The 14,534-nt window shown below is 38.4% G+C and overlaps 2 protein-coding genes across 2 annotated transcripts; both read left to right on the top strand.

Annotated features, from left to right (window-relative positions):
- The first annotated feature begins 399 nt into the window (after positions 1 to 399).
- gdpgp1 (GDP-D-glucose phosphorylase 1) lies at positions 400 to 3,283 on the top strand. Its single transcript, XM_017422981.2, has 2 exons — positions 400 to 694; positions 991 to 3,283. The coding sequence occupies exon 2, from the start codon at positions 999 to 1,001 to the stop codon at positions 2,094 to 2,096; it is 1,098 nt and encodes a 365-aa protein (XP_017278470.1). The 5' UTR covers positions 400 to 694; positions 991 to 998; the 3' UTR covers positions 2,097 to 3,283.
- Positions 3,284 to 6,854: 3,571 nt separating this feature from the next.
- On the top strand, positions 6,855 to 14,069 carry rhcgb (Rh family, C glycoprotein b). Its single transcript, NM_001329377.1, is given in 11 exon segments — positions 6,855 to 7,130; positions 9,792 to 9,984; positions 10,465 to 10,615; positions 11,197 to 11,344; positions 11,461 to 11,627; positions 11,929 to 12,066; positions 12,173 to 12,309; positions 12,454 to 12,578; positions 12,688 to 12,761; positions 13,046 to 13,113; positions 13,625 to 14,069. Coding segments are annotated over 11 exon segments (1,473 nt in total). The 5' UTR covers positions 6,855 to 6,907; the 3' UTR covers positions 13,674 to 14,069.
- Positions 14,070 to 14,534: the final 465 nt, after the last annotated feature.

The following is a 14,534-nucleotide window of genomic DNA, read 5'->3' as shown; positions in this document are numbered from 1 at the left end:
TGCTCATTCTTTCAAACTCAGTTTAGACTATGGGTCAGCTATGAAACACTGGAGCGTTACTCAGCAGTTAAATATTGTGCTGAATTACGAGATGACTTCATGAATAACAATAAAAAACCTTTGCATTATTTGAAGGGTGGGTGGGTGTGTTTCAAGTGAGCACATAAATTGTCCTAGACCAAATCATCAGCTACAATAAGTAGGTTACAAAATACTTCAATTTATTTTAGTTTTAAACTTAAATGTAATAAACAAAAGTTTGTTAGCCGGTTTAACCCAGTGAAAAAAATAGATAAATGCGTAAAATGTAGCCATGTAAATGGTAGCTGTTACGCTGTCATTTATGCTTTTATTTTAGAGGAAACCGGAAATAGACAGTAAACATCCTGTAGACGCGGAAGTTAGCAGTTAGCCGGTGTTAGCAGAGAGTCTTCAAGGTATTTGAGTCAATGTAAAAAGGAGCTATCTCTGGGTTTTTTTACATTAAATAAATTTTCTCTCAGTTTGAAGACCTTGGCTTTAACTCGAAGGTTTAAACAGAGTTGAAGTTGCCAATAAATTTCGCATTTTTCATTGAAACAAACACGTTTGTTTTGCCATCTACTTCCAAGCAGTAGCTCTTTACTTTTATTACAGCACAACTACGAGTTCAGAGCTTGTGTTTTCTGAAATTGACCTTGTCTCCAATTATCAGGTAATCAGTAATTTTAAAATGTCATTATCAGGTTTAAAAAAAGTAAAAAATGCTGTGATTCAAGCTTCAGATTTGAATGTTTTCTGATTTAATTTTGTTGTACACCAGGAAACATCACTGTAGCTGGCGTTTAGAGTACTTTTTAAAGATGTAACCATGATATCTGAACATGTACGAAAAGCATTTCACTCCTGTTTCTTAATATGAGTAAATCTAAGGTCTGAGTGATTTATTTGAGGATGTTGCTAAGGAGTCAACAAATCTCACATTTCCCTGAATTGACTGATCGTCAACAGATCCAACCATGACGATGCAGTTTGTCTACAGCCGCCAGGACTTTGTCACAGATGTCAGACGGAGGAGTGAAAACTGCCCCGAAATGGTGCCACCGTCTACAAGGTTCGACACAACCATCCGAGACGGCTGGACAGACAGGAGGGACAGGGGACTTTTCCGCTACTATCTGGGTGACTTAGAAACGCGTATCCTGCCAGGCTCGTGTGGCTATGTGGCTCAGCTGAATATTCAGAGAGGAAAGGAGAGAAGGAAACCTCAGGAGATACTGAACATTAAGCAGGAGTTTATACCTAGTCAGTTTAACTTTAACAAAATCAATCTTGATGAAATTATATTTGAGATGATAAAGACAACAGACGGAGGCTTGGAGTTGTCTGATGGACAGGTGCCTCAGTCCTGCGGGACAGTTGTACTGATCAATGTGAGCCCGTTGGAGTTTGGACATTGTCTCTTTGTTCCAGATCCCTCACGCTGTTTCCCACAGATCCTGACAAGAGCCGCAATCCAGGTCGGCATTGAGTCTGTGCTCCTGAGCTCTGACCCCAGTCTCCGCGCGGGATTCAACAGTCTTGGAGCCTTTGCATCTGTTAATCATTTACACCTTCATGGGTATTATTTGGACTATGAGCTCAAGATAGAATCCAGCCCAGTGAAGCCTTTGGTTCCTGAAAAGCGATTTTATCGCATGCAAGACTTCCCGACAGGGTTTTTGTTTTACACGGAATCAGAGGAGGTGGAGGAAGTAGCGAGAAGCATCTGTCAAGTCACGGACTTTCTCGTGGGCGAAAACATCGCTCACAATCTGTTCCTGACACGAGGATGTCCGCCGTGCGATCATATACAGAGCACAAAGGATTGCTGTTTAAGAAGCGGTGTGCGGATCGCCATCTGGCCCAGGAAGGCTTGCTTTGGCGCCAAAGTGGAAACTGACATTAGCGTCGCTCTTTGTGAGCTGGGAGGACATTTGCCATTTAAGAGCAAAAAGGACTACGAGTGTGCAACTGAAGAAGATGTGATGGACATAGTGCAAAGTTACCTCTTACCTGATGATGAGTTTCACAGGTTGGAGCAGCAGATCTCTAATCACTTAAAGAAAGAAAAGTAAAAGAGAAGCCCTTCATGAATGAGTTCTCTTTTCCAATCTGGTACTTTAAATTTAGTTTTTATTATCCTCTCAACTGAAAAAGAGTTCATAAAATATTTTGGTTGTAGCAGTCGGGCTGAGAGTGTCTGTTATTGTGACTTCCAGGTAAATGGATAAAAACGTTATCAACAAAATGGATGCATTTGAAATTGATGCTCTGTTTTATGTATTTTGGGTTTTGAAAAAAGATATATATATACAGAAGGATGCTGTGACATGTAGTTTCTAAACATTATCTGCTGCTAAAGATCACAGCGGTTTAAAAGACGAAATTACACACATGATGCGAGACGTGGTCGTTTACTTCTTCATGCGTGTGTAGACTGTACGTGGATGGAAGAAAGGTGTTTTTTTTATGTTTTACCCAAAGAAAGTCTGGTGAATCTACCTCAAATGCTTTTTGGTCAGTTGAATATATTTATTTTTCTTTTCCAACTGTCGAACATCATTTTTTTTTCTCTTTTTAATCATCATTTATAGCAACTGCCAGACCTTGAAAGGATTGCAAACTTGAGCAAAAAGTGATGTGAAAACATTTTTCCATCATCTCACTTCGCTGATTGTCGGAGCGAGGCTAGAATGGAAAGCTCTGAACTTTCAGTGTTGATAGAAAAGCACTACAGTCTTGTAAAAGTTTCTATTAGTGTAAAACTTAAGCGCTTTTCATGAGCTTACTGTAAATCTAATAAATTATATGCATAAGCTCTTTTGTTACTACGGCATCCCAGAAGGAACAAACCGCTGGTCCTACAGCGGACCGTTTTTAGTCTTTCTCAGACATCATAGTTTCTGTTTAGTCCACATGTGTCACTACATTCAGGAAATAAGCTTTAAGGCTTCTGGGGTGTTGAAACTTTTACACTGTGTGCTTTAAGTGACCTCATGACCTCTTTAGATACTCTTGGAGGTCACTTTAACTTGAGTTCTGCCAGTATTTTGCCTGCCACAGCAAAATAACAATATTAGTCATGATCTTCACACTGAACTGCAGTTTGTGACCAATTGTCCTGTTGAGTAACGTTTGTGAAATGTTGCAAAATGTTTACAGCTCCATGTACTGAATGTTTCACAACCTTCCTGAGCTAAGAATTAAAGGTTGCAAATGCATTTATTAAAATGAATTTAAATGCTGTTGAATAAATGATGCGATGGTGTAAAAAAAACCCGTCCATTTGTTTGTGAACTTCTTTGCTCCTAAACAGGATTGACTTCAAAAGTTAGAGCTAACGTTTTAAGCGAAGGCCTTGTGTAAAGAGTAGATGTTGTGAATGACCCTCAGCTGCAATTGCACCAGATTTTGGCCCCATATCTGTAAAAGTGATTGAATTAAAGTCACTTGGCGGTGGCAGCTGCCTTGAATTGGGATGGCTCCAAAAGTGAGTCCATTTTAGAGGAACATCCAGTGATTATTTCCTCAAAGTTTCATTAAATCCCATCCAGTGGTCCATGAGTTGACACCAAGATTTTAAACAGTGATCTTGGAAAATCTGTTAGCACTCAGAATCACTCTCAGCTACTACCACAGCAAATTTCAGCTCTATAGCTTTAAAATTGACTGAGTTGTAGCCATTTCAGACTTAATGTGTTTTATAGGCCAGATACACACAGACACGCCCAACCTGGTATAATTGATATTTTCCCTAATAATACCAATCATAATTTAAAAGCCTATTAATACTAATAATTGTACTCCACCTTCACCTTTCAGAGGCAGGTGGTACTGAATCTGTTTATTTCTTTTGTCTGGGGTCAACTTTTGCCGTTTAGTCTGCGACTAAACAAACTCTCTGAGATCAGTTTGTTCTTTTTACAACAGGTGAACTTCAGGTGTAATAAAACGGAACCAGTTTTTAGAAAAAAAAAATTATTAGTTTGGTGTAAACGGAGCCATTATTAATGCTTCGTGTTGCACACTGTATGAGAAATTCTTGTTTAGTTAAGATATCTGTTTTCAAGAAGAAAACCTCTGATGTTTATTGATAAACTAATAGAAGGAACCCTGCGGTGCAGTTCTCCAGCCTCATGTGATCCCTTATGATGAGCGGCAGAGTTGATTTTTGGTGCTTATTTACGGTAAACACCGAGATCAGTGTACCGTTTAAAAACCTTTTATGTAGGCACGAGCTTTTCCATTAAATGAAATCTTATGACTGCATTTAGTCTCTTCCTTTGTGACAAAGAGAAACACTTGGAAGGATGTGGCAATGACACTGTGTAAACTGAGATTCACTGATATCAACGGGGATGTGGGTTTGAAAACTATGTTCACGGTTTCTCTTCAGCTGTAATGCCGTAAATTGTGTGTCAGGCTTTGATTACTGATCAAAATAAGAGATTAATTCAAAGTTTAATAAAGAAAAAAAATCATTTATTATGCTTTTTGTACCAAAGTATGCAGAGGCAGAGATCTCCCTTGTATAAAAACTATTTTTTCGAAAGTTAGATTTGGTGCTTTTTACGAGAGCTTAAATAAAGTTGAATTAATGCGACGCATCATCCCAGAAGAGCTCATCATCTGCCAGAGTAACTTCACCACATCAGCAGCGTTAGGCCGAGCTGTAAGATCACTGAGCATTTATCTGTTCATCCGTTTTAATGAGTGTCTTCATCAGGGCGAGCACAACCATGAGTTTATCCATTCAGCTTCCTTATATTCTTATTCTGATGCACTTCAGTGGCGGTGAGAAAGAATAAGACCACGACAACACTTATGTTGTTCATCCTTTAATTGCCTTCTGTGCAACAGAATATTTGATTTATGTGTTACATTTTTCTTTCTTTTTTTTAAAGTCCCATCCATTACTGGCAGCTTTGTGGATTTGTCGTCACAGTGACATGAAAACCTAAGCAAAACAAGCACCTGACAGTCTGTGAGCTGATGTGTTTATCCAGGTCTCATGCATCTGACTTTCCTGGCATGATGCTTGAGAGAATGACTTGCAGAAATGCTCCATTACTTCAGTCCATACATTGTTTTTTTTTCTTTCCGTTTTGATGCAATGTAAACTTAAAGGCACATGACAACACCATGAGAAGATATAAACAAGCAGGATGTGATGCAATGTTTTGTGGCAGACTCGGTGAATGCCATGTACCAACAGGGGAATATAAGGAAAAACGTATATGGTATAAGATGTCCTGGAAAGTTGTTTCCGTTACATCAGGTGCCACAAGAAGGACTTCAGAGCACCTTAGTTACACACAGACACTCCCATCCTGGTGCAATTCATTTTTAATCGTTAATATGCTTAATAAAACCAGCTGCATAAACCATTAATTAAAAGCATTGTGTTTTATTAAGAGCAATATGATTGTTTCCTTAAAGGCTGAGGTTGCTGCAGCCCAACAGTCGAGCCGTCTTCTTGGTTTACCTGACCTACTACTTTCTGGTTACATTTTAGCCTGAAATAAAATTTAACTCAGCTTCAAAATTTACTGTTAAACAAGAAAAGGAAAAGAGATCAAACAGTGGTTGTAAAGAGTCGTTATGTAAGGCTGAACGGGTGTGGAGAATTTTCTTCTTCCATTCTTCTATTCATGTTCAGATTGCTTTTATCTTTTCAGGCATAAATTGACTCATTTTTACTTCTCAAGAAGATTATGTTACATTTAGAGTCTCATTGTTTAGTTGGTAACTCCACTGAGGCGTCGTATATTTAAATTTAGTTCAACTTTATTTTATTTTTGTATTTTAAACAGAACATTTTGGTGTCCTTTGGTCAAGTTTTGTTATCTTTGGACTGAGTCAAGCTTGTTTTTTCCCCTGAAAAACTTTTATAATTTCCTGATTTCTGTCCCTTTATCTAAAATAGAATTTAAAAGTTCAACATGATCCTTCAAAATCTAAACATAGGTGTGTCCAAACGTTTGCCTGTATGTGTCAAATAGTCAAATTGTGTGGACAAAATTAATTTATTTGCATGATTTTAATCTCAGTTCAGGTATTATGTGGCACACAGCATCACTATTAATCAAAAAGAGTTGGGCTATGTTTTACTTTACACAAATTTCACTTTTTAAAATGTCTTTCACCACTTTAGTTAAAACCAAAGCTTCATATTGATTATTATACATTTTACAGTGATGTTACAGCAGTGATGAGAACATATTTATTTGTCAAATCAAACAGGTTTTGATCCTTTATAAGCTCCAGCCGTGAATCCTGATTCTGTGCTGACTGAAAGCATCATCCGTGACGTTCTCCTCTTTAATGAGTTTAGCTCACGTGAACATACATCGCCGTCCTGCCTCACAGAAGCAGATGTTCAGGATGGAGATGAGGTCTCCACCCAGGAGGAGCAGAAACCCATCAGTGTGTTCTGATGTTTTATAGAAATGCCTGTTGACTTTTCCTGACATGCAAAGAGAGTTTGTATTAAGGGAGGAGGTTTGGAGCAGACTGTAACCTTTTGTAAATGAGTCTAAGAAAGACAATCCTATAGAAACTCATCTTTCATTTTATTTTTTAATCAGGATATGAATCATGTTTCCTCTGACAACACATCCTTAGAATTTGTTTATGTTACTTTATTGTTGATAATGAAAACACACCAGTGCAATTGAAAATATCATCCCGACATGTGTCCCTGAAAAGAGTCTGGTGGGGAGGGGAGGAGCTGCCGTGGGAGTGTCTTCAGAATCCCTTCAACTTGAACTTAAACTTGAGGATGCTGTGAGGCTTTGCTGCACTGTCTTGTCTCCTGTAGCAGAGGAACGAATAAGAGCTCCTCAGAGCCTCAGAAACTAGCAACGATTTCAAGTCAGCTGAAAGGATGGGAGCTTGTCAGAGCTTCAGGGAAATGTGCGACCGCACAAAAAACACCAACATTCGCTTCAGCCTTCCGGCGGTTTGTGTGGTGTGGCAATCAGCCATGATCATCCTGTTCGGAGTTTTTATTCGATATGATGAGGAAGCAGATGCACACTGGGTAGAGCACAGAAAAGCCAATAATATATCAAGTGACATCGAGAATGACTTCTACTTCAGATATCCAAGTAAGTCAATTTCTGTTTTTTTTTTCATTCAAAAAATTGATTTCTGAATAATCACTGCTGTTTCTCAATTTCTTATTACAAGAAGCTGCAAAACTAACATGTTTATAGGGCATATATATTAAAATTTAAGCTTTTAAGATCCTTGTTTAGTAGTTTATTTTCACAATAAGTTTAATATTATTCATGATATCAAATTAGTAATAGATCTCAGACTGTGATGACTTTTCATTTCATTCCAAATTGCTGACAAAGACACCTACAGGTGTGTATTTCCCAAGGGTTTGACTCCACTGAGACTTTTCTAATGTCACAGCCGATGAAAATTTTCTGCTTTGCTTTAAAATAAAGTTTTTAACTATGTACCTTGTGCTTGCATCGTGTGTATATTTAATGTTTTTTTTATATAGCTGTTCTTGTTCTTCCTGCCCTCCAGCCACCTCCTTGATATCAGCGACAGGTTATCCTAAAACCATCTCAGATTGGGTGTTGGATGTCATAATGTACTTTTTTTTTCTGACACAGCTTAGTGTCTGCTAGCAACAAAGGTTAATCATGAAATAATTCGATATTCTTCACTTTCAGTTTAGGCTGGAGTCAAATCTGAAGCATCCGTAGTTTATGTTTGCTGATGAAGACGTGTTTCATTCTAACTTACGATAAAGGCTGCGGCGTTTCACCTCTCACTGGGAACACGCTGTGCCCGGAGATGCGTCAGGAAGCGGCAGTGTTGAGTCGTAAGATGCTGGCATCTGCTTATTGTTTGTTGGCAGAAATAAGAAAAGATCAAATATTCCACGTTTGGACTGGATGGATGCTTGATGATGTTCAATATGTGATATATTAATTTAATTTGAGACACTTTTATGGTAATCTAAGCACATTCTTTTGTCTCAGCCAACACAAAAAACAGCTGATGAGTTTTATATTCACTTTATGTTTAATTTTACTTCCATTCACTTGCTCCATCTTCACCTTTTTCTTTGCCATGTCTGTCATGACCTTTGTCGTGACCTTTTTTTTTTTAATTCCCAGGATGCTGATGCCTGTATAAGCATCCTTACAATCCCCTAGCATATCAAGGGTGCATGACAGTAAATAAACACAACGACGCCCTTGAGTCGTCTTCACATGATAGCCCTCTCTTATCTAATATGCCCTCATGCCAACCTGCATTGTGGTGGCATGTTGTAATAGCAAACTGTTGGTACAAACCGGACAGGGTTGTCTGGCACACAGCTTCACTCGCGTGTGGGTATAAATTGTTTGGAAGACAGATTCTGCACGGATCACATAAGCCCTGTTTTAGAACAATTAAAAATATAGACCTGTAGCTTACGTAAAGTATGATCAGGGTCAAATAACCAGAGAAATAAATGAAATTATTTTAAAATTCAGGTCATTGACCATATCAAGCACAATACAGCCTGAAAAAATACAACAAAATGAAGAATATTTGCAATTTGTCGTTATGTAATTTGTCCCAGAAATACTTAAATTTAGAAGTATTTCTGGGATAAATTATATTTGATTCACTCTGCAGGTGATGCATGCATCTGATTCTCCCATTGGTGAGATTTTTATTTCCTCTGTGACTCGAGGTCATTCCGTTCATAAGTTGGCGAGGCTGCCCTGACCATGATGACACCTCCACCGTTCTTTGCAGCTGTAACCTGATCTCCGCTGTGGTGTTCTTTCCAAACAGCACTGTTTGCATCATGACTCAACCTTTTTCTTATGTGCTCAGTGATCACTGTCCTAAAATAATTAATTTTGAAATACATCAGAGTCATCTTTCACAGATTTCTTAGAACAGTGATTTCTATTGTCACATTCTTCCTTTGACTCTGTTTTTATTCAGGGTTGTTTTTAGACACTTGAATAAATATTACCGATTTGCGGGATGCAACTTGATGCTCTTGGTATTATCATTGCAGCACACCTATTTCAAGGAACTGTCTTTTGTATATAAATATCTTTTTAGGAACTCATGAAAGAACAGATGTTTGAAATATTATCTCCCACGTCAATTTGTTTCCACGTCAATTGTGTCTTCATATAAAGAGTAGATTTTATCAGTGCTCTGAAATTTTGTGGCTTTTCTGTTTTGTTTAAACACATAAGAGCTTTAAAGAAAAAGTTCAGTAAGTTTTTACAGTCTGAACTGAACGTATTTCCTCAAAGAGTTTCATAAAAACCTAGCAGTTACACTTTTTGTATTTTATTAGTCAGCTTGTAAGATTTTTTACATTAAAAGTGAATAAAAGTTTGCTTTCTAAGGTTCCTAGCCTCGCAAGTAGTTTTTAAATCTATACTTTTTATTATTCAAGATACATAAATTATATTTTTTCTTCTAAGTGTTTGGTTAGCAGTACAAGTACAGAAAAAATCCTACAGTGACAAATACCAAGATGTTTAACAATGTTTTCTTCAAAAGTACAACAGTATTAATGTACATAAGATTCTGTGAAAGCTGTGTTAAGTTCCTAAATTCTCAAACATTTTGTAATTCCTTGCTACAGATTTCATGGATGAAAGATGCAAGATGTTTTTCCTTTTCTTTTCTCCTTTTTTTCCTCACTAACTCAGCTTCTTTTATCAGCTGCTCAACAAGATCAAATTCAGGTTTTTAATTTAGACTCTCATCCTGTCTTCCTCCTGCAGGCTTCCAGGATGTACACGTAATGATCTTTGTGGGGTTTGGCTTCCTGATGACATTTCTGAGGCGTTACAGCTTCGGCGGAGTGGGTTTCAACTTCCTCATTGCTGCCTTCGGTCTCCAGTGGGCGCTGCTGATGCAGGGCTGGTTCCACTCCCTGGACTACACTGATGGGAAGATCAAAATTGGGGTGGAAAGGTAACTTATATTGTCTGTGAGTGAACGAGTTGCATCTAAGTGCATCAGGAAGTCAGTTTTGTTTTAATTTGGTTGGAAATAAACTCTATGGGGCACAAATCTGCAGCTGCAGGGTGCCATAGATCAGGGTGGAGTAACCAGTTTGACTGACAGGTTCGAGAAAAATCGTTCCAGCCGCATTAGATTTAGTGTTTGTGGTTATAAGATAAACAGAAACTTGAGCTATCAGGTGATTATACTGTTGAAGAGCAGCCAACGTACTGTGTGTCAAACATGCTTCAGCATGTGGTTTTCTGTTTGACTTGATACTGATATGTTTATGGTTTTAATATTTAGAATACAAATTAAGTTTCTGGTTCAAAAATTTCAAGATACTGGCACAACATTAGCCAAAATAAATTCTGTCCGCTTGTTTTGACCTGCACAGATTACTGAATATAGCTTTGTTTGTTCCTCACATTTTGGGCTTTTTCTCCTCAGTTTAATCAATGCAGATTTCTGTGTGGCCGGATGCTTGATCGCCTACGGAGCGCTGCTGGGAAAGGTCAGCCCGGTCCAGCTGTTGGTTCTGACTCTGTTTGGGATTACACTGTATGCTGTGGAAGAATTTATCATCCTGGATCTCATACACGTAAGTTGCAAAAGTGTTTTGGTTTTTTCCTGGATATAACTTGAAGATCAGATGTCAAACAGTACAGATAAAAACCCAGTGTGAATGAAGAGTGCTGAATCGCTTTCATGAAATTTGATGGAAGAAGTTTAAAGTCAGTTAATTAGTTGTTAAACTTTTAGTTAGTTGAAATATGCTTTACTTAAAGGAGAAAAATGACAGGCACAAGGAGCAGAAAGATGGGCAGTAAGCAGATGAAAAATGGAAAAAGCAAAAGTAGAAAAAAACTAAAAAGAAGACATAAAATAAGAGAAAAGGTTGTAAAAATCATGAAAAGGACACATAAAAAACAAAATGCATGCATAATAAAAATAAAAGGGCAAAAAGGGATGCACAAAGTAACACAGAAAGACAAAAAAGGATGCAAAGGGACATTCAAAATTGCATAAATAGACAAAAAGACTAAAAGGACACATAAGGAAACATAAAAACCAAAAACCATACAAAAGAAACACCAAACAGGAAAACTACAGTGTGAAAGATAACTCAACATTCACGTGCAGTTCTCCTACAGTTCATTTCTTTTTTTTCCCCCCCTGAAGGCCAGAGATGCTGGAGGCTCCATGGTGATCCACACGTTCGGAGCTTATTACGGTCTTTCCATTTCGTGGATGCTCTATCGTCCAAATCTGGACCAGAGCTCGAGCCTGCAGCGCTCCGTCTACCATTCAGATGTCTTCGCTATGATTGGTGAGTCGGATTTAGTGCACAGCTGCATGTAATATCACTTTCGTTTCGTTTCAAACGCTTCTAAACATTCTGAAGGTATCAAACTGACCTTCATCCACCCCTTGCTTTCTCCACAGGGACCCTCTTCCTATGGATGTTCTGGCCCAGCTTCAACTCTGCTATCGCAGATCACGGTGACGGGCAGCACAGAGCAGCCATCAACACCTACTTGTCTCTGGCTGCCACCGTGCTCACTACTTTTGCTGTTTCAAGTCTCTTCCAGAAACATGGAAAGCTAGACATGGTAAAAAAAATCCTTTTATACTTATTCTATTTGTACATCTTAAATAAAGACTATGGAGGTATCTGTAAGCAATTATTCTTGTAGTAAAGGGACCTTAAAGAGCTTTTTGGACAAAAGGTGACAAGAATGTAAAAACGATGTATATTACAAGGAGAAAAGCATGATTTTTTTAAGTTAAAGCATGATAAATGAGCATAAAATTACCTCTCTAACCTTCATTCTTTATTTTTAACACTTAGACTTTTCCACCGTGATGCTTTAATCTGTTTTCTCTTTTTGTGTTTCTTTATCTTTGTCTCAGGTTCACATCCAGAACTCCACGCTTGCCGGAGGCGTGGCGGTGGGAACAGCAGCAGAGTTCATGCTGATGCCTTATGGGTCTCTCATTGTGGGCTTCTGCTGTGGCATTGTGTCCACGCTCGGCTACATCTACCTCACAGTACGAGCTCCGTCTTTGTTTCGTGGCAATCGTGAGATACGAGACAGTTTCGTCTCCAGCTCTCAGGGTAAGCTCATCGGCTCATCGTTCTGCCCGTTTCTTCCAGCCGTTCCTGGAGAAGTACTTGAAGATCCAAGACACGTGTGGAATCCACAACCTCCACGCCATGCCCGGAGTCATCGGGGGTATAGTTGGCGCCATCACCGCTGCAGCCGCTTCGGAGACGGTTTATGGGCATGAAGGGTAGGTTTTCTTTTCCTAACTGAGCGGGAATCCAGCAGTCAGAAGACACAGGGGCCTCTGAGAGACCAAACTGTGTTTTCAGTGGTGAAAGAACAACATTGAGAGTTGACTCCCCGTCTCTTTTTTGTTGTTGTTGTTTTAAAGGCTGATCAACACCTTTGACTTTGAAGGTGAATTTAAGTACATGGTTCCCACAGTGCAGGGAGGACACCAGGCGGGAGGCCTCTGTGTGGCTCTCTGCTTCGGTATCGGCGGCGGCATCTTTGTCGGTAGGAAAAACACAGCTGTTGTAGACAGAATGCACATAAATGTGGTGTGGTCTGACAAACAGCGTGTGTTCACGTCATGATGTTTTTTGTTTTATTTTTCCTCCTATAGGTGCAATCTTAAGATTACCGATCTGGGGCGACCCTGCAGATGACAACTGCTTCGATGATGAGCCTTACTGGGAGGTGGGAGATGGGTCCTTACATCTGAGAAAAGAATGACTGAAATAAAGATTTGTTGGATTCATGGTTTACAAATTCTGAAACATTTCCCTGTTTAGTGTTCCTCGCCCTCTTTTCCATCACTTTATTTACATAATTAAATCGTGTCACGTCATGCCTTCGCCTCTATTTATAAAGGATTATTTCCCAGTTTTCCCAGTTTCCCCAGTTTCCGACATTAAACAAAGGAAGCAGAAAGTCAGACATTTCGTGGCTGTTTATTTATACTCTTATTATTTTGTCTACAGGTGCCAGAAGATGAGGAAAGCGTCCCACCGATGCTGCAGTACAACAACCACTTTCCCAACAAAGACGTGTGAGTATCCGTTTGGTTTATCTGTCAGTGGAGAGGATTTTACAGAAATAATAACTCAGGAGGCACTTTTTAGAGCTGCTAAAATGTGTTGCATTCAGATTCCTTTTGGTGGCAGCAGAGCTCAGTTTAAAGCAGGGCGATGTGGCTTTCTGCAGCTCTGTGTCTGTTTCCCTGTGAGCTCTGCAGAAAGGTCAGGCTGTGGTTAATGACAACACGAGATCACGGAGACACAGACGTCTCCACCGACGATTACAAACTGCTGACGTGATCCTGGGCTCAGTTAGACTCCTTTGAGCTGTTTGTTGATGGGGGTTTTTTACAGAACACGTTCACATGTTCGACTCCCCAAAGTGACCTTGCGATCACGCAACAATCATTGTGTTTACAGTGGTAATAAATCCACTGTTGGCCCGTTTGTGATCACAGCGATCGGGGACAGGGAAACTAAAATGCACGTTTTTTTAAAAACGTGATTCTTTTAACATGTTTTTTTCTTTCTCTCTGTTTGCAGAGTGGAGTCAAATTTCACCGTGGAGCAGGACGCCAGGACTAGATCATGAACAGTCTCACAGAAACAGTTTTTTTTTCTTTCGTTTTCCTGCTGGATGTGAATTTTAATAACTGCTGGAAGAAAGGTTTTCGGTTCAAACAGTAAATATTCACATTTTTGCTTTGGTTTGCCTCATTCCAGAACTAAGAGATAAACAAAAATGTATCTTTCTCTTTTTAAGATGCGATGAGCTGGAACCAGATCTTTCTTTATTTTCAAATTTTGCAATATTTTCACTTTAAACTCAGTCAGTTTGCACATGTCGGACTTATCTCAGGTTTCTTATCTTATGTTTTCTTCAAGCTTTTTTTTCTGTGCAATGAAACAAATAGTAGCAATGTGAAGAGAAAATTCAGACAATTTTAAACTCATGCTTTTGTTTGTTTTTAGCTAGAAAAGGTTTTTTTTCATTGCAATGAGAAAAAAGTAGTGTAAAATTTTATTTTGTGTGTCTTGGAGAAAAATATAGTTGTTTATTGTGTTATTGAATATAATTTGAGAAATATAATAGCTGTAATTATTTTATAACTTATACTGTGACATTATCTATTAAATTTTTATATGAAGGCCCCCTCACTTTGCTTTATGACAACTTTTTTGATAGTTTATAAGACATTAGTTTAGTTTTTTTTAATATTTCCATTTATTATCCACAGCCTCCTCTTAGTTATATTTTATTTTTGACAAATAAGTCACACATATAAGATTAAATTGTTAAAATGTGTCAAAAAATGGCATTAATAATTTGTATAAAAGCCAAATAGGGGGTTAAAGTAAAGTGTAATCTAAATCTTATTGAGTTTGTCAAAGTTCATTCATTTGGACTCTGAACATGTTAAAATATTTGTAATGTGTTTTAAAAAGTGTGTTG

This window comes from Kryptolebias marmoratus, linkage group LG11 (genome assembly GCF_001649575.2).
Source record: "Kryptolebias marmoratus isolate JLee-2015 linkage group LG11, ASM164957v2, whole genome shotgun sequence".
Classification (NCBI taxonomy): Eukaryota; Metazoa; Chordata; class Actinopteri; order Cyprinodontiformes; family Rivulidae; genus Kryptolebias; species Kryptolebias marmoratus.
This window is presented reverse-complemented; position numbering and strand designations above follow the sequence as displayed.

What these genes read in the sequence shown, in the direction of transcription:
- gdpgp1 (XM_017422981.2), top strand. Translation starts at nt 999, where the DNA reads ATGACGATGCAGTTTGTCTACAGCCGCCAGGACTTTGTCACAGATGTC.